The 26,308-nt window shown below is 40.3% G+C and overlaps 4 protein-coding genes across 9 annotated transcripts in view; 1 reads left to right on the top strand and 3 right to left on the bottom strand.

The window, feature by feature from the left end:
• hook3 (hook microtubule-tethering protein 3) overlaps positions 1-4,970 on the bottom strand; it is a gene marked incomplete at its 3' end in the record, with an annotated part of 44,453 nt that extends 39,483 nt beyond the window's left edge. For all 4 annotated transcript variants that reach the window (XM_079525210.1, XM_079525211.1, XM_079525212.1 and 1 more), the window contains exon 1: positions 4,797-4,970. In XM_079525210.1, coding sequence (XP_079381336.1) covers positions 4,797-4,856 — 60 coding nt within the window. In that variant the 5' untranslated portion in view covers positions 4,857-4,970. The remainder of the gene's footprint in view (positions 1-4,796) is intronic.
• Positions 4,971-6,003: 1,033 nt separating this feature from the next.
• Positions 6,004-14,746, bottom strand: rnf170 (ring finger protein 170). The gene is made up of 7 exons (XM_079524461.1): positions 14,557-14,746; positions 13,158-13,319; positions 11,896-11,971; positions 11,291-11,405; positions 10,027-10,100; positions 9,437-9,568; positions 6,004-8,754 (listed from the first exon to the last, which is right to left on the bottom strand). Exons 2-7 carry the CDS (start codon positions 13,295-13,297, stop codon positions 8,485-8,487), a joined length of 807 nt encoding a protein of 268 aa, XP_079380587.1. The 5' UTR covers positions 13,298-13,319; positions 14,557-14,746; the 3' UTR covers positions 6,004-8,484.
• A 594-nt stretch (positions 14,747-15,340) lies between these two features.
• On the top strand, positions 15,341-19,231 carry arpc3 (actin related protein 2/3 complex, subunit 3). The gene is made up of 7 exons (XM_079523863.1): positions 15,341-15,465; positions 15,794-15,893; positions 16,370-16,446; positions 17,086-17,154; positions 18,127-18,253; positions 18,455-18,549; positions 18,982-19,231. The coding sequence occupies exons 1-7, from the start codon at positions 15,460-15,462 to the stop codon at positions 19,042-19,044; spliced, it is 537 nt and encodes a 178-aa protein (XP_079379989.1). The 5' UTR covers positions 15,341-15,459; the 3' UTR covers positions 19,045-19,231.
• Positions 19,232-19,839: 608 nt separating this feature from the next.
• On the bottom strand, positions 19,840-26,073 carry LOC306939287 (ubiquitin-conjugating enzyme E2 G1-like). Of its 3 annotated transcripts, XR_013791866.1 has the most exons (7): positions 25,772-26,071; positions 24,850-24,952; positions 24,649-24,746; positions 23,327-23,505; positions 22,442-22,550; positions 20,592-20,993; positions 19,840-20,552 (listed from the first exon to the last, which is right to left on the bottom strand). XR_013791866.1 is itself a non-coding variant. In XM_079523866.1 (6 exons), exons 1-5 carry the CDS (start codon positions 25,815-25,817, stop codon positions 22,464-22,466), a joined length of 513 nt encoding a protein of 170 aa, XP_079379992.1. In that variant the 5' UTR covers positions 25,818-26,073; the 3' UTR covers positions 19,840-20,997; positions 22,442-22,463. The 3 variants fall into 3 exon arrangements, 2 of the variants coding, with proteins under 2 accessions (XP_079379992.1, XP_079379991.1); XM_079523866.1 differs by having other exon boundaries at positions 19,840-20,997; positions 25,772-26,073; XM_079523865.1 differs by having other exon boundaries at positions 19,840-20,993.
• Between the last annotated feature and the right edge of the window lie 235 nt (positions 26,074-26,308).

Raw genomic sequence — 26,308 nt, 5'->3', positions numbered from 1 at the left:
GTTTGTCGTCACCCATTTTTTTTAAACACTGAGGGCCATAGATTTAAGACTGCTTGCTGACTGGCCACAGTAGTGTGGCGATTTAAATTTAGCTCGCACATGCAGTTACACAACCTTTGCCTGCTTGTGTGACCATGGCATGGCCTGTGAATGGAATGGCAGAGTGACAGCGAGAGATAGTTGAAGAAAGACTCAGAGAAATGAATTAATGATGATTAATCTTATATAATCAGCACAGCACTGAGTTACTGTATGCTGTACAACAGTAGCATGCTTTCAAGATTACATCATTTTTGTAATCACAAGATTAGTTAAGAACAACTTTGCCTTTATTAAATAAACCTTTATTCACCTTAATTAAATAAACCTTTATTCACAGTTTGCACAAAAACAGCCGTTAACTACTAATGCAAGTATAGCTCCCACCGCAGTGCATGTGACTAAAGGTTAAGCACAGTTCAAGTTTCCGACTCTCTCCATTCACTTGGTCCATTCACTTGATCGTTAGGCTTTCATCATAATTAATATATAGTACTTGCCCCATTTACCAAAAATTATTGACAAGGTACATCGTCAACTGTATTGGCCACCTGCCACAGTGGTGAGTCTTTCATGAATGTATCAACCAGATTGACTTTAAAGCAATTTGAATCAATGGCTGGATTCCAGCAACCCCCAAAAAGTACAGACTTACAAAACTCTAACCCTAACCTTGTTGTTCCCATCTGTCTAAAGCAAGTGTCCCAGGGAGTCATATCTGCGCCTCAAATGAGTTCAATTCAGCCTATGGAAATGAATTACTACGAGAATTACTATGAGTTACTACATCCAGTTATCTGTGTATAGCAGTTGCCTTCTCCCTGTTGTGGCTGAAATGCTGGCAACGTGACTGTTGTGTTACCATTGAAAATGGTTGAAAACCATTGAAAACCATGGAAACAGCAGGTTAACCACCTGCTACCGCAAGAGCCCCAACACAGGGGTGTCAAATAATGGCCGATAGATATCAGCTCGGCAGACATATTGGTCTGGCCCTACATATCACATAATAATGCCATATACACTTTCTAGCCACAGTGCAGAACCCGGTGACAGCGGAGAAGGCAGGCTGTGTGGTTTAAAACTGATCAGCAAAATGTTGTTTCATGTGGGCTTTCTTTTTGTTTTTTTTTGCTGTTCAAACCTGATAAAAGCTGATTCCAATCTGGGTATGCCACAATCTGTAAAGCGATGCACCGAATACTCTGGTCTGGACACAGAAAATATTCGGCCGAAAATGGCTAAAGGTGCATTTAATGCAAATGCATGCAGTGCAAATCTATTCATAATGCATTCAGTGCAAAAGAAACCACTGAATAGTCAAAACACGGAGTTACTACGTAACCTAAACTTTAAGTCTAAAAGCATGGCGCACCGAGCACACATGCCTGGCTGGCAAAACACGTATCGACATATCAACCATGTTGTAGGTTGATATACGTGGCTGCCTCACCATGTCACAGTCTTCTGCGGCTTGGAAATATTTCCAAATATCACAGATATTGTTACAATGTTTCAGCAGTCAGTCTGGAATTAATGTATGCATTCAAAAGTGCTGAATAAATGTTTCATGGACCCACCCATAATAGTGATAATAGTTAAGTTTTGCCATAATCATGTCTTTTTCCATAATTCGGTAGCTTTAAGGTACGGCCATGACAGCAATGGTACAAAAAAGAAGATATATAATATTAATCATATTCGGCTATTCAGCCAACCGTTTCCTATATTCGGTATTCGGTGCATCCCTAAAGCAACTAAATAGTAGGTATTCTGTTTCATCAGTGTCTCCACCACAATAAGTCATTCAAAACAGGTATGTGAGGATTGAGGAAAGTTAGTTTTAGTTTTCTCATTCAAGTTAGTGCAAGATAAAAGAAAAGGGGGCAGTCAGGAGTTTTTTGTTTGCTTTGTTCCGTTTTTATTTTTTAAGTAATCAATATGTTCATATGCAACAAATCAGAAAGTCTAAGGTTTACACTACTCAAGATACTACACTGCACCTAGCTCTGGTCCATAGCCTTCTACTGCTTCTACGATTCTGCCCTGCAGTATAACGCCAGGGCTCCACCGGACGCGTTGCGTCTCCGTCGCGTGCGTCAAAAAACGCACCGGTTCAATTTTAATGCACGCGTCGCGTCTCCGTCAACGCAACGCAACGCGGGCAGTGGAGCCACCCTCCATTGATTAAAAAGGGAACATTCCCTGACGGTGACGGAGACGCGACGCTGACGCGCCCGGTGGAGCCCGGCCGTAAGGCTATGGGACTTTCAGTTTTAAATCTCAAATGGAAATCAGACCAGCCTCTCCTCTTTTGTGGAAATCTCACGAACGTTTGACCTACTCACCAATACAAAGACGGGTTGTGTCAATAGAAAGCCTACTTTCCTTAGTGGACGCACTCTGAGCCCCCCACCACGCGTATAAACGGTACTTTTTGGCCAAAAAGGGATTTTGTTTCCACCGAAAAAAAAATATTTTTAGTTACTCCGCTGCGCCCTCTACCGATATTGCCCAGAGAACTGCCTCATAGAGAATATTTTTCCTCCGGTGAAAAAAATCCCTTTCTGGCCAAAAAGTACCGTTTATACGTACGTGGTGGGGGGCTCAGATTGCGTCCACTAAGGAAAGTAGGCTTTCTATTGACACAACCCGTCTTTGTATTGGTGAGTAGGTCAAACGTTCGTGAGATTTCCACAAAAGAGAGGCTGGTCTGATTTCCATTTGAGATTTAAAACTGAAAGTCCCATAGCCTTATACTGCAGGGCAGAATCGTAGAAGCAGTAGAAGGCTATGGACCAGAGCTACACTGCACCCCAGGCCAGTACCTCAACTGCAATGTCAGTTGTGCTAAATGAGCCCTTGAAATGTCTATTATTTCAAGGGCTTTCAGAGCTGAGGACAACACTTAAAGTTACAGTAATTCATTATAGTTATACCGGGTACTTTACCCTGCTATAACGCAATTCGTATTATTTTCAAGTAAAAGACCACACCTGAGGGAGTAGTACTGTTGTGCTGCACATCAGTGACCCTTGTAGGCAGGCACGGAGCCGCAGAGTGCTGACGATAATAAGAGACAGCTGATAATCACTGGGGTTGAGACCCAAGTGCAGTAGTGCACACTTATTCCACTCAGCCTACATCATTCCATTATGTCAAACTTCCATCAGCAATGAACTGTGGCATAACAGAATGGATCTCATCTCTGACTCTGGTCAAAGGGACTGACATCTTTGTCATAAGTACCACCCCTCCATATAATATCCATTTAGCCTCTGAAAGAGATAATTGTGTTCTGAGCAGAAGGTTCACACAGAAACAATACAAGCACATGCTGCAACAGGATGAGCTATTCTTCAGTATAGTGTTAAATAAATACATACATTGCTGGAATGATATACACTCTCATGATTTCTACTTCTGTTTGACCTCATTCTACATTATTTGAAAGAGACAGTCTACTTTGGGTGGTTAATAGCAGAGTGTAGAGTAGCGACACGCTTTGATCTCGCCGCAAAGCGGGTGCATATGGGTAGTATGGGCTATAGTTCCAAACATTGCTCCTATGGCTGGAACTATCCCATTGAGATAGAATGAGCACTTCCACATTCCATTGTTACAATGGGAGTCAACGCTAGTGTCGCCACTCTCTTACTATATTACTCTGGTTAATAGACAGTCGAAAATTACATGTTTTATAATGGCAGTTTTATGCTGCTCTAGTCGCTTAATAATATGCTATAGCGCACTCTGACCCTTGGTTACCCATCCACCCCCTTTTCCCCTCACTGTATAGGTTTTCTTTTCCCTTGTTACCTCCTTTATGATGATTTCCTGTTTTTTGGCTATATAGAAGTGTATATTTGTATGTCTCTAAATGTTATGATGAATTGAACAAGGTGGACCCTCTTGTAAACAAGTGTAGTGCTTTATTGGGTCGTCACAAAACAGTTTTTTGTATCGAGTTGTGCTTGAAATGTACTGTAATTCTGCAAACTGTTAATAAATACTTCAATCAAAACCTGTTCTGCGACGTCCCAAATACAGAAAACGTCCCAAGGGTCCCGAAAGCCAGCTAGGGGCTAACTGTGTAGTATGATTCATGTTGTCTCATCATCTCATGCCACTAGTACAGTGGCAAGAGACAACATGCACATTACTGCATATTACTCAGAGTGCTGAGATTTTAGCAAGGCAACTTAGGCAAGGAGGGGGTAAGTTGTCAAGCCTGTTAGTTACCAAAGATAAAAGGAATGGAGGTGGGCATATTATGAAACAACAATGATAAGGAAAGCGATTGTCCGATACGTCAACAATAATCTCCAGACAGACAGGGCCGATCAAGTCGCGACGTCTCCACGACGCCTCTCTCTATCTGTACAAAAAGATGTGGCATTTGCTTGCTGGGGAAGTTAAACAGCTAACGTATCAACAGTCCAAAAAAAAGCAAACAGGCTTTGGTTTCTCCTAAACTGCTAAAGCAGGCATGGTAACAGCACGTCATCAGGCCACAACACCACAAAACTGACCCCGGCCTGGACAAAATAGTGGACGTGGTGGGCTAGTGTTTTTGTTATTGTTGTTAGTATTGATGTTGTTTTTTATGGTCATCCGTCTGTCTGCCCCCAACGGCTAATGTAGCCCATACAGGCTAACTTTAGCCTGGTATGCTAGCATCGCTCAACGGGGGCGCCCCGACAAAACTATGTGTCAAACAAAATCAACATAAACATGTTCTGATCTTCGTAACTTACCCATGTCAAGAGGCTCTCACACAGCTCCATTCGATCCAAAGACTCCGACGTGGTAGTCATTGTAACTTCACGTAAACTCTAAAAGGGATTTTTTTTGGGGGAAAGAGCTTTATCCACTGGCTCTGATGCGGTGTTTCTTTCTACGATATGATTCTGTTCTGTTCGGCTCTGGTAACATTGTGACGTAGAGAGGAGGCGGGGCCTGGCTCTGGTAACAGGCGGAGTCTACGTTGGATTTAGAAATCACACCCGTGTGAAGTGAGGGGCGCTAATATATTAAAGTCTAACTCATGTTGATTAGGTGATGTATAAATGGACTGGTGATGTAAAACAAACGGTGCCAACACAAACATGAAATGCCATTAACAATAAAGAGACAATATGACGTAATGGACAATTTGACGTACATTTTCCCTTCATTGTCAATGGCGTTTTTAAAACAAATGTTGAACAAAAAACAAACATTAAACCTGTATATAGCGCCCCTCAAAAGTGAGCTGAAAGGAGTTCAAAGGTGTTTACTAAATAATAATTTATTTGATGTTAAATTCCTTAATTTTAATATAACTGTAATATAGCACATTGGGCATGATCGCAGGGGCGCCCGCTGGCCTTGCGGTCCAGGCGCATACCACATATAGGGCTAGGCACACGACCCTTGCTGCGTGTCATTCCGTCTCTCTCTCCCTACCCTGTTTCCTGTCTCTCTCCACAATGTCCTATCAATAAAACCCCAAAGAATATATTAATACTGTACTTTGATTATTTTTGGAAAAGATCTTTGAGAAATGACAGTTACCGTGTGGGGGGTCCCTAGGCGGTCCGCGGAACATCCAGACCCCCAGGAACGCACTCATGGGGGCCGGCCCCGTTCCGGCGAGCCTTCCCGCCGCCGTGTCCGAAACGGTCGAGAAATGCAGCTTTCCGTGCTCGGACACGGGGACACACATAGCTCCGCAATGGAGCGGAGGCACCGCTCCAAAAAAGAATAAAGAAAAAAATATATATTATAGCACATTGTTATTGTCTTGATATTAAAGTGGTGTAAACAGTAGGAAATATGTATTGCTATTAACTTAGGCTTAAAAACTCATCTTATACATGAAAAGAAAACGACTTATGTAAATAATAATATAATAGGTAATACGGTAATTATCTCTGCCACTCCCAGCACAAACCACAGTTTACACACACAAACACAAGGGTCCATGATGGTAATTAGCTTTCGTGCTTTATTATCATTTCATCATTTTGACAGATATGTACAAAATGTTTATGTACAGTATATGCCTCTTGTCAGTAAAGATGTCAATAAACCAATCAAGCTTTAAAGTGTAACCATAACGCTGCATCCCCAGTTGTAAATTCTGCTGCTGTGCATGTCTCCATCCAGTGGTTGAAAAATAAATAATTCACATAACTGAAAAGGGAATATTTGAAAGCTCTTCCAAGTATGCAGAACTGACAGCAGACGTAATAAAGAGTGAGGTGTCTCCGAAATGGTTCGTTGCAGGGCTTCTCAGTCCAATTCTTTTGCCAGAGCCTTCAGATATTTGAGCATTGGAAGGAAAGAGGACGAGGAGAGCCATAAGCAGTACCACCAAAGTGTCAAAGGGGCCTGAAGATTCAATAGGTTTATCTTTATTTAAAGGTATATTCAGTGATTTGACTTAATTCAAATATCACTTATTTTTTCTGGATAATCCTCCCTACTATAGAGTGTGCTGACCATATAAAGTGAGTTCCTCCCTGTCCCCAGTGAGCCCCTGGGGTCAAAAAACCCTAGTTTCAGTTTTGGTGGCGGGTGGCAAAGCCTTCATCCAATCAGCATGAGAGGGGCCTTCCTCCAATCATGATCGAGTGGGGTGCACATGCTGTTGGCCTGTTGCACTTCCCCCCACTGTAGAGCGTGCATGTGCACATTTTGTTACCTGGGCGGACTGGGTGGTTTTCCAAATCACCCAAATCACTGAATGCTCCTTTAAGAAATTATTTTTGTGAGAGGTTGATGAGACCTTTCATTAGATTTAAATACCTATACACAAGGTACTATAATGTATACTTTTACATACTACGTGAGTTCCTCACACAATTATATGCACATTTGAGATATGAATGACCCCGATAGATCCAGCTTGAGGAAAGACATGGCTGTAGTGATACATTCATGACGGTCCATTTTTAAAAGTTGACAAAGAGTGTCGGATTATTGTCCAAACTGATGATATATATCAGATTCTATTCAGCATAACATTTATATTTGTAATTGAAAATATACACATCTGGCTTTTTGTTTGTTCTTGTATTAAATAATGAAGACTGTTTGAAATGCCAGCTATTTAGCTGAAAACACCTGGACAGTGAGCAGTAGTGCATTTGTCCACAAGTTGTCCCCAGCAAGTGGATATCTAAAATAAACTGGTTCGGAAGTTTGGTCCATTATTTCTCCACTTTAGTAATACCAATTGGTATTATATTTTATATCCTTTTAATCGGTGATTAGTCACCTTTACAACGAGGTATAGCTTGTAAGGATCCGGCGTCCGTGGGATGAGAAACACAGCAAAACGTGTGGGTAACACCTCCAAAAAAAATTGGCAAAATGGGAAAGGGGTTGGTATTCACCCTTGCTTTGAGTTTCTTAGTGGATTGGATGATTGCACTCACACAGTAATAAGGTAAAAAACAACACATATTGGCCATTTTGACATTAATTTTACACTCAGTGTTAGGGAAATCAGTAGCGTCTGGAACATTCATACGCAGCCACATAGGCTTAGTATGGGGCAGTATCTCTCTCACAGGCAAGACAGAACTTGTCATCATTGAAGGGATGAGATTCTGGAACCAGTGGCAATCCCATATCTTCAGAAACGCTCGCCCCCACAGAGATCATCACACACAGATCATCACTTACCTCCAGAATTTGGGAGTGGAGAGGATAGAATGGTCTGCCTCGAGTCCAGACCTCAACCCAATTGAACACTTGTGGGATCAGCTTGGGCACATGCTAGTGACAAACAGAACCACATTGGCTGACTTGCAACAAAACCATCCCACAGCAAAATGTGGCTAGGTTGGTGACCAGCATGAGGTGATGCCAAGCTGTCGCAGCTGCGTTTGGATATTCCACCCGCTACTGAATTCCCTAACACTGAGTGTAAAATTAATAAAGTGTAAAAATAGCCAATATGTATTGTTTTTTTCCTTATTACTGTGCGAGAGTGCAATCATCCAATCCACTAAGCAATTCAAAGCAAGGATTTTGGTAATTTTCTTGGAGGCGCTACCCACAAGTTTAAGCTGTGTTGCTCATCCCACGAACACCCGATCCTTACAAGCTATACCTTGTTGTAAACTAATCTAATTTAACATACAATATCAATTGGTATTATTAAAGTGGAGAAACAATGGACCAAAGTTACGTTTCCAAACCTTTTACAAGTAATTCTTTGATATCTTGTCCACTTAGACTTGGAACTGTCTTATGTCAATCTATACCAAAATTAACAGTGCAAGATACAAAAGCATTGGACTTTCCCCTTTTAACTCATAAATGATGGCCAGACTGTAAAAACTAATTATTTGAGGAACAAATAAACGTATCAATCAACTGCCCAGTGCCCACCTCCTTCTTCCAGAGTCTCTTTGTCCTGATAAGAGTTAAAAAGTGTCCACATTTTATTAGTTAGCCATTGAGTCTCTGCGTTACCACCTCTCTATACATGATGGAGATGTAAATAAACAGGAGAAGGATGACGAAGAAGTCGTCCAAGAAGCCCAGTAGGCCGAAGAGCGCCTCAGGCACGAAGTCAAGCGGTGAAGCTAGGTAGGTGAGTGCACCGACCAGACACAGGAGGATCCGGATCCTGAACATCCAGAACAACCCGCCCACTGAAAACATCTCCCTGAAGGCATGACGGAGCAGGGTGGGAACATCTCGGAGCCTGTCCATCACCTGGAGGGAACAGGAGACACAAACACTTAAGGCCTATTCATAGTCTGGATTTCCGGTGGTGAGCTGACCACCGGAGCTGAAATAACGTTGAGCGGTGGTGAGTAAAAACAGAGAGAAGGGCTGTAGGGGTGGCGGTGGTTTGCTCTTCACCGCGGCTCGTGACGTCATGTTGTAGTTCGGTGGTCACCTAACCACCGAAAATACAGACTATGTACAGTATGAGCCTTTAGTTTAGAATCATCACGATGGAACTGACAGCATTTGGTGTGGATCGGCAAGGAAAGGAGAACATGAAGAGGAGCAAGCTCCATGTAATAAGAGGCCCACTAACTGAATTATCCTTGGCCAAGTAAAATATGTACTATTACTAGTAAAAATCTATATATATATAGATATAGATATAATAGTAGTACCTGAGATATAGGCAATTCTGGAACTTTTTGTCCTGAAAACACTGGGGATTAAATTAACACTACAATCGTTCCTGTAAACAATAACTGTCAACTGAAAGAACTCTTGTGATGAACATTAGGGCTGCAAGCAACTATTGTGAATAATTACAGCTCTAACTATCGATTAGCAAAGTTAAATAGTGGATCTCTACTCTCTTCCCAGTCTCCCCCGATGTACACTACAGGCCAATGAAGCAGACATCATTTTAAATTGGCAAAAGTACACTCACAGATCGTGGCTGTCCAGAGAACCTGCGGTTGTAGTCATTGAGGTCTCTAAGGATGAGTAGTGGCTGTGCCTCACCATCCTGGACACGCTGTGGGTCGGCATGCTCATGGAAGAGAGGGAAGAGCAACGTCACCTGGAATTAAGAATGATTAGAAAAGTGTTATTACTAATAATAACAGGGATATCTATATCAAAGTTGGCATCCTACATAATATTTTTCAGCAGTACAAACCCAGCACAAATTTACATATTTTACAAGCTGTATAGCTCAGAACTGCGTTGAAAGGCGCATACATACATACATACATACATACATACATACATACATACATACATACATACATACATACATACATACATACATACATACATACATACATACATAATTTCACACTGCAAGCTCCTTTAGTATGGTCTTACTTTTGTTTTACAGTTAGGGGCCTATTTTCAAGGTTTGTAGTGATAACACTTGTCACTTTGCTTTTGTAATATAATCACTCACTGTTCAGTGTTACATAGATGAATCAAACAAGGTTGGAAAGAAATACATTTGGCTTTACTACAAAATAACTTCTACTCTTGTAGTCTCACCATTTGTCTGCAGATGGGGCAGTTAATAGCTCCCAGCCAAGATCCAAATCTCCAATACGCTACAATACAAGACCCTGTAGAAAAAGACAATTAGTTTCCATTAAAGTAAACGTATTCTTAAATAAACTATGTTCATACTCACATCATTTGGAATGTGTTTATAGGTCTAAGATGGTGATTATTTTGTGAATAGAAATAACTCTGTGCTTATGAATGGCTGCTCTGTGATTGGTTAGAATGGAAGTAGTTTAAAGAATTATCATCCTACTAGGGATGTTAAACTTAACAGTTAATAATTCGCAAATTCTGCGGTTCTATCATTGGGCGGTTTTCTGTGAATGTAGTGCTGTCTGCACGGTGAGCCGAGAAACGTACATGTGGGCCGGTTAAAGAAATGCCATTGCCTGGCCCTGTATCTCAAATGGTCAAATAAATATGTGATTAAGGAATATAATATTAATTTTGTATTCTTTCTGTATATCAGCAAAATGTAGATTTGTGTTAGACATTGAGGGAAATTAAGATTCTCAGATTTTGTTTTAAAAATGCCAACTAACCGGTTAATCGATCGATAAGGTTATCGATGAATGAATTAATCGATAATTCCGATCCCAAAGTCAAAGTCGTACAATTAGTCACACACGTCACCGCAGTGACATTTGTTCTCCGCATTTGACCCATCTCTTTGGAGCGGTGAGCCGCAGCCACGCGCCGTGCTCGGGAATCATTAGTTGATTTGACCCACCATCCAACCCATTGATGCCGAGTGCCAAGCAGGGAGGCATTGGGTCACTTTGTTGAGTCGCCCAGAACTTAGAATTCTATACTAGGTCTTCTCCTTTTTACCCAATACACCAAAACTCTGTGCCGAATTGGTGATGTACAAGCTCAAAGCAGTGACAGCACGTCACATTGCGAAGCGTTGTGAGCTTTTCACCCAACATTTCTTCAAAAATAGAACGGCTATTTTTGCCGAAAGGGATTTGATGTAGGCCCTGTAGGGTAGACGGAAGAAAGCAGTCGAAGTACAGTTGTAAGGCCAATAGATGCTTCTTCCGACGTCCAAACAGTTCTGTCCGAACTTCAGATTGGCGGTCTCAAGCCTTTCCTCGTAACCTGTGCGCCTCCAGATGTCCTGACTCTCCAAACTATAGAACTTCCTAACGCCTGTCCGAACCCTGACGTCAGAATGAGTATGTATTGCGCTGAGAGTTTAAGTGGTTAACTTAGGTTATTTGTGTTGTCCAGCCTAGTAGTGTCTTACCACAAAACAGGTGTCCACAATTAGTCTCCACCGGCAACACAGCCTGCTGTAGACATACGGGGCAGGACATGTCTGTATAAAATTGTTGTCTAGCCTCTGATGGAGTGCTTTCATCCTGGGATGAAGGAGGGGAAAAAAACATGCATACGAGCATTTAATGTATAGGTTACAGTACTAGAAATATCTGTTTAGTACTTCTGACAAGAAATTCATGACAATAGGAATTAGTTGGTCCCTAAACATTATTCGACATGGGTGATATGGGACGGATTTGGATTTTCCAATATACACACTACAAAAACAGTAACGTGCAAAGTTTGCAAGTTTGTCATAGCCTTGTCCAGACAGGATAATATAACCACCTAGCTACAGTAAAGGCCTGTTCATACTCCAGTTTCAGGTGATAAGGTGACCACCGCGGTGGTTGATAAAAATACATGATGTCACGGTCACGCCACGGTGATAAGTGACTCACCGCTCACCTAAACACATCTCTCTGTTTTTACTAACCCAAACGGTGGTCACCTTATCACCTAAAACTGGAGTATGAATTAGGCCTTAAGTCTACTATATTTTCCTGGATAAGGTTTTAAGTCACTGCTTACCTGCTCTGACTGGAGCTGCTGTCGGACAGCTCGGACATGTTCCTGGTTCTCAGGATGAATGTTCTGCGTGTCATCTCTACAAAGGTTAAATGAAAGAGATTATTATGCATGCATGCATTCATTCCCTATCTGAATTGAATGCCAACAAACTCACAATACTGATGTAATTAGTCAAATACCATTTTGATTTAAACTCTGCTATCAAACAATACTTTTTGTCCCACAGTGCAGACTTACACAGCAGCAAACAGAACTATACTGCAAATGTCTGCTTTGACACTATAAAAGGGAAATTTCACTTTCATAAAAACGTTTGGTCATTTTAACATTCTTAATTTGCTTGATTCAGTAATTAGATATTTGATATTCATTTTAGCTGCCCCGCCCCCTTCCTATACAAACCCATTATAACTTAAAACTCCATTTTAACCATGATAGATTCATCAAAAACACCTAAACTTTTTTCTGTTGACTGATATTGTCCTTCTAATAAGTGAGGGGGCCGTGGTTTGTCATTTACTGTTTTCATTTATTTTTAATATTTATTTTGGAAAATAACCTCCTCAAGCTCCAGCTCCTCCTCCTCACAAAATCAAAAATAATTATTAAAAATAAATTAAAACAGTAAATGACAAACCACGGCCCCCGCACGTATTAGAAGGACAATATCAGTCAACAGAAAATAGGTTGGGTGTTTTTGATGAATCTATCATGGTTAAAATTGAGTTTTTAGTTATAATGGATTTGTATAGGAAGGGGGCGGGGCAGCTAAAATGAATATCAAACATCTAAATACTGACTGAAGCAACTTAAAAACTGTCTGGGATGTTCACATAAGCCTGAATAGATGATGAAATGACCAAAAGTATTTTTGAAAGTGAAATATCCCTTTAGTACTTGGATTGCCAACACTATTCCCATTGCTACTCATGAGAGGTCCTGTGCAATACTACAGGGATTTCTTTCCCAATTAACCACATGGGCCACCTTGGGCCTGGGCATATTAATAACGATAGCTTGAATTTATATAGCACCTTTCATAAGCCCAAGGACGCTTTCTTTAATACAAAACAATGAAAAAGAAATATATAATATATATGTGCCATAAGCCTGAGAGAATAATAATAATGTCATAATAGGTGAGCATTCTGCGATAATATCACTACGAGCTCTTTGTGACAAGCTCCTTGTAAAAGAAAAATCAATGCTTAAACTTTAATATTGTTTATATGTGGGCGAGAGCAATAGATCTAAGTCAATACCTGCAGAGAAGGGTCAGTAAGCCTCCCAAGAAGGCAACACTGAGCACCACCACAAACAGAACCTGGTTGCTGACTCCCTCAATGATTGTGTCCTCATCTTGGATCATGTAGTCCAAATCCCCGCAGTGACTCTCCTCCATCACACACACAGTCACTCATAGCCTACAACAGTAAAGGACAAACACAAATATTAATCAAATGCACTGAATGTAAGCAATTTCACAAACATAGTGGCCTATCAAATAAAGTTGTTTAAATACATATGGCAGAAGCCCATGCAAAGTCTACAATTCAGATAGTCTATCTATGATACATTTTGGAGCTTATAGATCCGGGACAGACGTTGACAATACTTAAAGGCCAGTCCACACCAATGCAACTACTACAGGGGTTGACACTAAGGTCTCAGAACCACTTGCCAGCCGGGCAAGTACAGGTCATGTTCTACTTGCCCAAAGTTCATGCCCACTTGCCCAAAAAGTATATTTTCCATTATAAAAAATAGGGAAAATTTGCTCTTCTAGAAAAGACATTATGTTAAATCCAATTGATAACTGTTGAGTGGCGACAGTCACTTGCCTGTCGGGCAACCTGGAAGCAAACTCCACTTGCTCGAACGTTTTATTTACTTGCCACGGGCAGTCAGGCAGCCATTAGTGTCAACCCCTGTACTAGTCACAACTCATTGCAAGTTTGCAACATAACCGTTTCCAGGCCTCTTCTCTATCTCCAGTTTCCACACCAATGCTTGCAACATTGCAAGGAGTTGCGAATCATTGGTCGACCAGCACATGTGCAATGTGCATATTATTTTGTTATTACTAGTGTAGTATCCGTCATACTGCACATTATTTCCAAGCTCTTTTTCACTATTAATTTCTCAGCCAATGTGGCTGAGAAAGTTTAGTGAATTATATAATATTATTTCGAAACAACACATCGAACGGTTACATAAGTGCACAGCTCTTGCCAAAAGAACTGTCTTTTGAAATCTAGCAATCTATTTGAACAGGCAGGTAATTTACACAATTATCACAATAATAACCAAATGAACCCGCACTCCAGCAGTTAACTTGGCATAACTTGGAAGTTATTGGTTGTCATCGATTCAACAGTGCGTCGGACAACCAACCAAGATCTTAAAACCGACCATACTATTGTCAAGTTAGAAATTAGCGTTCACTATTGATTGTATTTTGTCAAATACAGACAGACAGTATTAATGAACGCTACACGCTCACACACGGTCCCCGGGCTAATGTTAGCATACTGTATCCTTCATATCAGACCAACAGTAGATTATCGATTGCAAGTGACGCCAATTAATTGACGACACGACACGAAATTTGTTTGGCATGTTGTCACGTACACGTTGTTATAGTGATAATGTTAACGGTACCTTGTAGCCTTGCTGCCCACCTGTCAGTCAGTACCACCTGTCTTGGTACTGTCTCTACAACAACACGATCACACCAGAGTTTACTTTAGAAGAATAAGACAAAAACATATCGGGATCGAAACCAAAACACTCGATGGAGCTACTGTTTTCCGCACTCATGCAATGCAATGCATTGTGGGAGAGTCCACAAATCGCTCTACGGAGTAATCTCAATTCAATTCAACTGAGCTTTATTGGCATGAGGAAAAAAACGTTTACATTGCCAAAGCAAGTGTCACAAATACAATAAAAAGTTAAAAACAGTTGAAAACGGGGGAAATATATACAGTTGGAGGGGGTACAGCATTTTGTAAACAGAGCTATGTCACATTGCATCGTTATGTACATGTTATAACAGGGTATAAAGCTTTTTTTTGTTTTTTTGCAGTCACTTTGGGACAAATGGCAGCATTTTTCTCAGGACTATTTAAATAGTATACAGAAAACTCAGATTTAAGATAAAGATTACATCATCTGCAAGGTCCAGCGGTCTACTTGGTACATATATGATTTCCTGTTTTTTTTTGGCTATATATAAGTGTATATTTGTATGTCTCAGTCTAAATGTCATGATGAATTGAACAAGGTGGGCCCTCTTGTATGCAAGTCTAGTGCTTTATTGGTCGTCCACTCACAGTTAACAGTTTTATGTCAAGTCAAGTCAAGTTCAATCAATCAATCAATCTCAGTAAGAAGACATGCATAAATCAGTCATATGTCGCCGCCCTGTGGCTCTTACAGAGCATTGCACGTCCGTATACTTCCTGCTTTACATTTTATTTAGGGCGGAGGAGGAGAGGCGGAAGCAGAGTAGACATTTCTCTTTCACTGACTGAGCACAAACGCTTGTATTTATCATTCAAGATGCCGGTGAGTAAAAGCCTCAAAATCTAAACAAGCATCGTTTTTGCCGTGAGATTTGGTGGGGGGGATAATATTCTTATTGAAACTAACTATCTGTGGATGTCGATGATGCAGCAACATTGGATAAACTGTGGGCAAATAAATGACTCGAGCCCTCTTGCTATCCTGGTTAGCTTACCAACTAACTAACGTTAGGATGTGTGGATTATTTATCAACTGTAGACTCACAAATGTAAACACAAATTAATCGGGTTTACATGTGTACACTGGCCGAGTTGTATACATGGGTGGCTTGGGCTGTGTAACGTTATTTAAATTGAGCATTTTGTTCCAGGCGTACCATTCCAGCTTGTTGGATGCAGACACCAAAATGATCGGAAACATGGCTATGCTTCCACTCAAGACACAGTTCAAGGGACCTGGTCCCAAAGAAAGTATGTTTCTGTACTACGTTTCATATTCAACTATTTAATATATTTCGTATTCAAAGAGAACAAACCACTAGCTGTCACTGTCAACTACATGTGTCAAGTAATGCGTGCACATCACTGGTACGTATAATAGTACTGTATAAGTACTGTACTATAATACAGGAATTGGGTCATTGGACAGTCCGAGGCCACAGGAGTTTGCTGATGTTATTTCCATATATGGTCTGATGTGTCCACAGTCCATCAGTTTTTATGTCGAGCTGTCAAAGTGTGTGTGTGTGTGTGTGTGTGTGTGTGTGTGTGTGTGTGGGGGGGGGGGGGGGGGGTTAACACACAGGGCAGCAAATCAGCAAACAGGAATGCGTGTTCCTTGATAATGACCACTAAAGGTGGTGACCGATCACAGATTTGCAAGGTGTCACTTTAAGTCCTGTTCTAAGGTTATTCTTGGCACTCAATGACTTGTTTTGTCATTTCAGCCAAAGACCAGGATATCATCGATGAGGCTATCTATTACTTCAAAGCCAATGTCTTCTTTAAGAATTATGAAATTAAGGTGAGAACAATAATCTTGGTTCCAATGCAATTGGTGGACTTGGTGTGACAATATGTTTTAGGGAAGTGACTGACTGGGGCCTAACAGGCCTATATCAGCCGCTTTAAACATGAACCCAAATGTATTCTAAATCAGTAGTTCTCACACTTTCAAATGTTTTTCAAAAATAGCAGATGTAGAAGCTTGCAGCGTGGCACAAAGTGACACGATTTGAGCGTGTATATCTGCTATTATTGAATAGCCAATGCAAAAATCTAAAATGAAGATTATTTCCCATAAAGAGGCACAATGCTTTTTCTGAGCATTGTTTAGGGAAGTGTCCTCGCAGTTGCACCTGACCTGCTGCCAGTCCCTTTACTGAATGTAGCTGTTAGCATTCAATGTCATGAATTCTCACTATTTTTTTCCTTTTGTCATAACCCTGCCACTTGGTGTCGCCTTTTGCTCAGACTGTTTCTCTGCTCTTTCTCTACATGTCTCAACTTGATTCTGCCCTCAGCAATGCAATCTTCTCATAGTTTTGTAGAAGTTAAGACATGATGGGAACTGCACTTGAAGCATGTTCATGTCATAGTTTGCAGGGAGTACACAGTGGACAAAATACTTGATTTTTAACCGGTAGTGTGTTTTTTGTTTCAGAATGAGGCAGACAGGACATTGATCTATGTCACATTGTACATATCTGAATGCCTAAAGAAGCTACAGAAGGTAAACTACGCACGTATCCATCTACGTATAAGTATACAATGAACCTAGTATATTTTACTTCCAGCACAATACTGTGTTTATTTAACTCTGAGTGTGTGTAAATATTTACCCAAATGCATCTGTCCAATTTACTGGTACACTAAATTAAAATATGTTAGCAGAACAAACAAAACAGGAAGATGTGTATAATCCAAACGGGGGACACCGTTTTCAAGTATTGGTACAATAAATATAATGTGACTGATAAGTGTTATTAAATAGTGAATTAAAATAAATAAACTGGTGGGTTATCGTTAAGGTCTTGGGTGTTCATTAGCCTCCTTGTCCTTGGGCTCTCCTTGGGCTGGTAAAGTGGAATTACATTGTGTGGAATTTGTATAGAGGGTATGTGCATGCATGAAGTGAATGGGATATCGAGTGGCAAAGTGAGTTTAATGTCGTTTAACGTTGTTTAATGCAATCAGATGGGACTTTTCTGTGTGGATGCATGGGCTGTCAAGGCCAGAAAAGTAGTTTTTTGCCACTCTGTAGGTGTTCCCGCATAACTTCCGGGTATGATGATGATGTCACGTGCATACCCTCTATTGTGTGACTGTGATCCCATGCAATATACTCTTCCCATTCATCTTTCCCATAGACGTTTCAGAAGGTATTTATTTAAAGACCTGTAAGTTCGTGGCTTACAGGTATTTAAATAAATACCTTCTGAAACGTCTATGGGAAAAATGAATTGGAAATTTTCGTCTGGGTCGGGACTGCAACGCTCTATTGCGGACTTCAATTGTGATGAACCGCATTCGAATAACCGCATATTGCCTCTTATTTGGCGAATGTGCAAAGCAAATTTATGAATCACTGCAGTGAATACACCCTTAGTTTAGGAATAGAAATTAATTAAATTTAAAAAATCAATAAATGAGTCACATTGTTTAGTGATATCACTCACGTATTGCGGTGCTTTGATCTTTCCAGTGCAGCTCCAGGGGCCAGGGAGAGAAGGAGATGTATACTCTGGGCATAACTAACTTTCCCATCCCTGGAGAACCTGGTTTCCCCCTCAATGCTATGTATGCCAAGCCTGTAAACAAGCAGGAGGAGGGTACGTAAAACTTGATATTCACTGTCCCTTTCTGTTCTGCACTCTGCAGAATGATATACTACAGTACTGTAGTATATAAGTTATGAGCCAAAAATGCTGTTAATTGTTGTTCTGTTGTGAGCTCTGAAGTCTTGAAGGTAAGTTTGACAGTCATGGTGTGGTGCGTAATAATGCCAACATGACTGTTTTTCCTCATTTCAGAAATCATGAGGGCGTATCTCCAGCAGATCCGCCAGGAGACTGGTTTGAGGCTCTGTGACCGTGTGTTTGACCCTCAGACAGACAAACCTAGCAAGGTGAGAAATTGTTGGACACAGAACATTGATAAAATAAAGCCTCTAAAGTCTAAATAGTTGTTCTACTGCATTGCATAACTGCATAAATCAAAATTCTGTCTTCCGATTTAAAAAATAACAATCGGATCAGTAATCGGCACATGCACTACATCAATATACAAAATGAGTGACATGAGTTTTTAGTTGAGGTTTGGTTCTAAAATACTGCATCAGTGATTTGTAAGAAATAGTGTACATTCTCCATCTGCTCAGCTGTTGAATTGATGAAACACTATACAAACAGCTAGTCTTAACATACAACGTACAAATTCCAAATAGTCGTGTCATACTTTTGTGTCATACTTTTTTAACAGACCAATGCAGTGAATGACCTGGCTGAAAGTTGTCTTTAACAGTGGCTTCTTTCTATATTTCTGATTTATTTCTTCTCAGTGGTGGGTGTGCTTTGTCAAGAAGCAGTTCATGAACAAAAGTCTGTCGGCTCCTGGACAGTAAACAACTTATGATGTCCACTTTGTACTCTGCACATTAAGATGGGTGGATTTTTTTTTTTTTTTAAATATATATATATCTTTTGTGCTTCTGGGATTGTGTGGTCAATGTGATTTTTATATTGAATACAAGGCCAAGGATATGTTTCAACTTGTCTGGTGCTTAATAAAGCAATCATAGAGATCGGAAATTAATCTGTCATATTTAATCCTGTGAATAATAAAGTTGGTCATACTGTATAATCATGTTTTTCAACTGATTAAGGAAATACATATTTAATGCAGCACTGTCATTAAATAGTTTATATAGAAATGTAACGATGTTAGTGAATATCCACACTGAACTTTATTGCTTGTAAGAATGTACACAAACCCTTTAAATGGTTGAAATTGCACACCTAAAGACTAAAAATATCATACAAGGAGCGTTACATGACATCACCTAGATCAGTGGTTTTCAAACGTTTGCCTAAAACACATCAATGGGCAAGTTAAAATATCATGGCATGACTATTCATACTAGCAGTTGTGCAAGATTAACATGCCCAAATTGTGCACAGCAAGATCTTTGTTTATGTATATTGATTTTGCCTCTGTATTAAGAAATGACTACCGTTATAGTAAATTTAGATTGAAATGTGTCTCGCACCGTTTGGGACCCACTGACCTTGACCATTCACGATTCACCTGAATGGTATCGTACATTGCAGAAACAAACACGAGCTTCCCCAAGGGAATACAAAGGCAGGTAACTTCGTTTCTATACAATTCTTCATATTTACATACGGTACACAAACACTAGGGCTGAGATCTTTTAATATTACAAAAAATATCTGCTTCATGTCTCATGCTTGATTTTTGGTTTCTCAAAAATACATTGAGCAAAAAAAAAAGTGGAAGCATCCTGACAGGTTTCACGTAAACTTTCTTTTGCTTACAAGGAGATAAATTAAGGCAGTGTTGTGATGTTTTCCCCCCCCGATGAGAAGGAACACTTTCACTGCCGAGCACTTATTTGTCTCTCCATCACACTCAAAGCTACAAATGTTGCAAACCTGAAATTGCATAAGTGAGGACACTGTAAAGGTAAATGGCTCAGTGTTGCAGGTTGAATGAAAATATCTTCAAAAAGATAGAACATGCAGCTATATAAACAAAATAAATGAAAAGTAAACTCACCAAGACAATTAGGTAGAATAAGTGGGTATACGTTTCTCTAGATTGTTTTACAAATGATCACATCAAAAATGATAGGCAACTCCCTCTGTTGCAGCCAAGCCTGTGGGATAGTAGCGGCTGGTGCTGATTTTGTTCAGAAACCCAAACAAACCAGTCAACTTTTTCCATTTTGTTTCCTAAATGTTTGTTTAATAGCTCTGGATGGTGTGCCTCCAACCAATTAAAATGTCAATGTAATAGATGGGTGATTTAGTATAACCTCATTGATTTCTGATTGTCAGTTCCTTAGCAAGTATTTAAGTTTAATAAGGAAACAATCACATAAGGATTTTCCTTTTCTTTTATCGTGTCTTGTTTTGCCACGAGATATACCCTTTAAATGAGCCACCCCTGCTTGCAAGTGTCAAGGTTTACCAGTTTACTGTATCACAAAGGCTTGGGACAACGATTAGCAGCAGTCCATAAAACAACTGTAGTATACTATGCAGAATTCCATACATATTGTTTTAATAGTTTAGAAATCCACCATAATCAGACCATACTACTGCCACCATCTAATGTATTTATCATTGTACAGTTTTGTCTGCATACAAACATTTTTTAAACATAAAAAAGGGGGAAGGGGGAGGGCAGGGACAACAACTAATTTGTTGCTATACTGGACCATACTGTAAGCGCATGTTCAAAAAGTAAGGACCCTGAGTCCTGCCCGGCAATCTTATTATTCAACGGTTGAGCTTTCAGTGTAACCACTACTTCAGTCCCCTTCAATTCCTATCTGGGAAAAAACAAAACAAACATCAATCACAGTAACAAATATTTTGGTTGGTTACATATTGAAAAAGCCTCCATACGGTAATACTGAAATGACCATTTTGATTTATCCAAATATTATGATGAGTTAATGCAATGCCAAATATTGATGTGGTTCGAAAGCAAACCTTTGCCCTCATGAAGACATCGTGTTCATGTAGGGGTGGGTAATATGATGAATATGATGTGTGCATTGTGTGTAGTCTGCAATCCACTATCACCAGTAAAAACGAGTAAACAAAATATTTGAAATTTCTTGTCAATTCATTGCAATTCTTTCTTCCTGTAATTTGGGTTTTGTGATCATAACCTTGCGAGTTTATCATCCGTCAACGTTTGTACTTCCTGGGAGTGACGGTTGTACGGACAATATCCATTCACACTTCGCTCTGCATCGTTGAATAAAATGTGGACTGACTGAAGCCAGATCACGACATATCATCCACTCAAATTACCCAAGACATTCCAGGTAACTTGTATATTTACCATTTAAAATGACCACATAGATAAAAAGATTATACAAAGATAATCTTACAAAAGACAGATCATGCAAATTCATACTCCCTTCGCAACTCACAGGGTGTTCCACAAGCATCGGCTGAATAGCAAGAGTATTTAAACATTTCCATCTACTTATTATTTACTTCTCTTCTTTCTCACGAGCTTCATCTCGACTGATCGTCTGAGGATCAACGCGCATCCAACTAATTACAAATGAAAGATCAACCGTTACACATTGCTTGTTTGTGTGTGCCTGTCACTTGTATAGAGTAGAGCTCAAAGATAGTCAAATGATTTACCAGGTAAAGCATTTTTGTGCTGGTTAAAACATTCATTTTTTTCCCCCACTACAACAGAACACAGCGGACCAAAATGGAAACGAGGCTTTACATTATTCGCTTATTGCTATGAGCTACTTACTTACCCTAATATGCCTTCCATCTAAGCTGCTCAAAGTTCAATAAGACTTGTGTTTATAATTTGGTTATGGTCGCCTGCCAGCCTAAGGGCCGATTCATACTCCTATTTTAGAGCCGAATAAAAGTCGGTTCGGCTCAGTAGAGCCTACAATGTGACGTCATTTGAGGTTCGGGGGGGCGGGGACCTTCCTAAAGTCGGCTCTTCGGTGCTACTGAAAGTTTCTGACGAGCCGAAATCATTTCGGCACTACAGCGCCGAAACAGCGGTAAAATAGGAGTATGAATTGGCCCTTAAAGTGTGTGATAAACCATTTTATCCATTATGGGCCCATCCACCCAACCGTTATCCTTTTCCCCACCCCGGTTTTCGACTGGCTACCATTTCCACCCAGCTAGACACTGACTGTATTCACTTGTGGAACACCCTGAACTCACAGGAACATCATGTCATCAGTCAACACAAATCGCCTGACAAGTGGTGGTACTCACACTCCCAAGTTAATTAGAAAACCTAGTCAAAAGCCATCTCCTGACTTTTCCGTACACAGCGTGCAACTTTCTTCTTGAACTCTCCCCTGGGATCCTCCCTCCATTCTTTCTGCAGAGCAGAGCACAAAAAAAACCCAAAGATATGTTGTCACAAGCACTTTTCTTTTCATAGGCTACATATTTCTAAAAACCCACAAAACAAACTGCTTTCAACCTGGCGTCCCTACGACGGGAATGTCATCGTAGACAAAATGTTTAAAACACAGTGTAAAACAGATCTACAAGCTCCCAACACATCGCAATGCGACACATGAGCTTGTAGATCTGCTATTTTTGCTACATTAAAGCGACACTAATATACAAGTATAGAAAAGGGAATTCATTTACAAAGAAACAGGAAACGGATCAAAATGGAGATACAAGGTTTCTGCCCGACAGTGACAACATATCAATTATGAAGGTGCCATCAATATAGTATGTTGAAGGAATAATGCTTTTTTTGTATAGTTTATAATCCACTTCAAATAAAGTATAGTGTCCAACGCAATTGAATTATAGGCATTTCACTGTGTTTTAACCCATTCTGGACGGGAACCCCTTATGGTGTTTTAATTAAGCATTATGTTACACTTTAGCTATTGAAAAAAATAGCAGATCTACAAGCTCATAGCGCGCCACCGAGTGGCACGCTACGAGCTTGTAGGTCTGCTATTTTTTTTTAAATCGTAAAAATGCGGCACAAATCTTTGAATATATATTATTTCAGAGCGAACGTTTTTTTTTATTTCGACGTCAGGCCTAAATGGGTTAATTGCAGATATTTTACATCAGGACTAACCCCAGCATACATAGCATCCAAATAAAAAACCATAAAAAGGCACTTACAGCTGCGTCTACATTGGCAGGAGATTCATCATTGGGGTCTGCCAACATGGATATAACGCTGATCATGATGGTCTCCACTGTATGGATTGGCAGCCAACGCTCCTCTGGTTTCTCATAGCCATATTTGTCCACTCCAGGCTCATGCAGAATTGAGATGCATACGTCGCCATTCTTTGCCACTGATAGCAAGCAAAATGGAAAAATCAGACGTGTTATCAAAGAAACGTCGTATCGTATGGCTTGGAACATAACTTTCAACAACATTTTTGTGTGTTTATGGCATTTTCAAACAGGTAAGTTAGAATCCAAACGTTAATGCTACACGCTGTTTACATATAACGTGGTTCTAGCCTTTGTTTACACGACAGTGGCTCATGAGACAGCTCATGTCCCGTTTACTTATTCAGTGACTCCTGCATGGATAATAATCCCATGATAATAATCAGTACTTGAAATGAACCCTGTAGTGTTTATGTAGCCAAAATAAAATAAAACGTTAACAGCGATATTGTTTGGTCTAGCTTTCAATGGTGTCACTGGTCGCTAGCTGTACTAAACACTGTGTAGCCTCAGAGCAAGCCAACAAACAACATGGTGCCCAGAACGAGTCCTTCTAAGGTAGGCTCTGCCCAAACTCCGCCCATTTCTCTTTCCCTATAGGATTTCTCATGTGTTCTGATATGCATGCGTCAGTAGTCAAATCGGTCCAAACTTCTGTCCAAATGTCTCCCTGCCTAGTGGATATCCTGACTTTTAGTAAGTTCGTTTCTAGGCGGAGAAAATGTGTGTTGTTCATTACATTTTGGGCCACAAGAGAGGTTATGATTAGGGGACACACTGCACAGTATATTTCAAGACAATCTGTTCACTAGTTTTCAGGATATGTCCCATGAATCATGAATCCAGCTTACTTGCTTGATACCCAACCACTACAGGAGCTGTAAACCACTATATATTTCACAGACAGACTGCTGAGACCTGATTGTCTCTGTAATGTATAACTCTCATATGATCACATTAAACCTCGATAATTACTTGAACAGATTGCGACTTCAGTGTGTTCCTGGAAAGTTACGGGTTTATTTCACATTTATATTTTATTAGACTCCCTGCAGGTCCCTGCACACAGAGCGCGTTTTTCTGATTTTTAGCAGCATTTCTCCATCGGCTTTCCGAAAAACGCGTCCAGTGTGCAACCACCTTTAGTGTGATGGATGGGAGCTATGTGTGGGCTGTCTTAATGTTATAACCAATAACATATTTTTTAACATATGAAGGATATGACATAATGGTCTAGCCAGGGAAGGATAGGCCGGGTTTACCATTGGGATGCCAGAGTTCTGTGATGAACTTCATCTTGGGAGGTCTCGAAGGGTATTCATGGGGGAAGATCAGGTTTGCTTTGAAGAAACCTCCCTCACTGCAAATGACAAGACGACTGATCACAGTAACCAAGGACAAGGGCGAGCAGTGTCAGTGAAATAGCAGAGTATATCGTTCACAGCCGTTTCATTTCAACTCACAACATTGTATCTTGTGGACCGATGATGACCACTTCCCACTGGTAGATGTCGTCGTCATCTATGAGACCAGCAGAGAAGCCCTCCACAGGGTTCTTGTTTAACTCTGGAACAACAATGGTCAAGAAGAGGTGCACGCACATCCACAAATTTCAATGGGTGCAGAATCCAAAAAAGTAACTAGGAAAAGAAAAGAAAAGCTCCCAAACAAATGTATTGACAACGAGCTGAAAACAATATGTTTTCAGCCTCAGGGGCCTTCTTCTCAGGTTACGAAGGCCTCCTCTTTTCTTTTCCTAACTCTGGAACAAAACACTTGGTTTAGGATTTTATATTGCTCATATACAGCCTAGATATTGAGAGTTGAGATATTGTAATACATTGTAATGTTGTGAAAGACATTGTTGTCTAATCATTTTAACCACTTAAGCTTGTAGTGTAGAGCATATCTTTTATTATTATTATATATTTTTTAATATACACCAATATAGATAGAGGTCGAAATAAATCCTGATATTTGATTTTGTCCATAAATCGGCTTGGTCCGAAATTAACCATGCTATACAGGAGTTATCAACTGAAAACAACAAAAACAATGTTTAATCCCATATCATGTCCGAGCTTCCAACCTGACATTGTTTAAGAGTGTGTCTCGGTCGATGTCAGAAGAGGAAACACGTGTCTTCTAAAAGGATATATCCGACTCAGAGCTGCTCAGTCGTGACGTTATAAATATCATTAATGGACACATGGGAGTGCTGAAATACAGCATTGAGCAACGACTGGCTAACAAACATTTAGCATTATGACTTCGCATATAGTTCATTACGGATCTACCTACGTCTTTAGGAAAACAACAATGACATCGCAGGCAGCTGTTGCCAAAATGAACACTTTAATAATAGAGATTTAGAGAACTTCTTACCTGAAAGTTGTTTACGAAGTAACAGTGATGATTGATCATTGGCCATGTTGTTGTGTGACTCTCTATAGCAGCGTTATAGGCGTGTTTTAAATTAAAGTAATGTCCCTCCAGTTATACTAAAGAGCTAAACGTTGCTATCCGCAGCAGCAGTGTCGAACACGTTTGTTGCAGGCCCTGCTGTTGTTGGCTGGTGCTGTAATCTCTGCAAACAACTCAAGTTACCAGAGAGAGACTGAGGTTAACACACTGTTGTTGTGTGCGTGTGTGTGTGTGTGTGTGTGTGTGAAGAACTCAAGCTGAAACAAACAAAGCGCGCATGCGCACGTTCAAGCAGTGCTTCCGGGTGCTTGCCAAGGAGTACATTGAACGAGGAGAGGTCAGGTGGTCCTATGGCTCTATATGGGTTATCCTCCTTGTGAAGCAACTTCACAGATATCACTGCAGTCTGCCGTCTCTTCCTTCCCAGTCTGTCTTGGTTGTCTTGTCAAGGAGCCCTGTTGTTATTCTCAACCACCACAAAAAACTAAAATTGCAGAT

The sequence above is a fragment of the Electrona antarctica genome (assembly GCF_951216825.1).
Source record: "Electrona antarctica genome assembly, chromosome: 16".
Lineage (NCBI taxonomy): Eukaryota > Metazoa > Chordata > Actinopteri > Myctophiformes > Myctophidae > Electrona > Electrona antarctica.
Note: the sequence above shows the minus strand (reverse complement) of the source record. Positions and strands in the feature narration are given on the sequence as shown.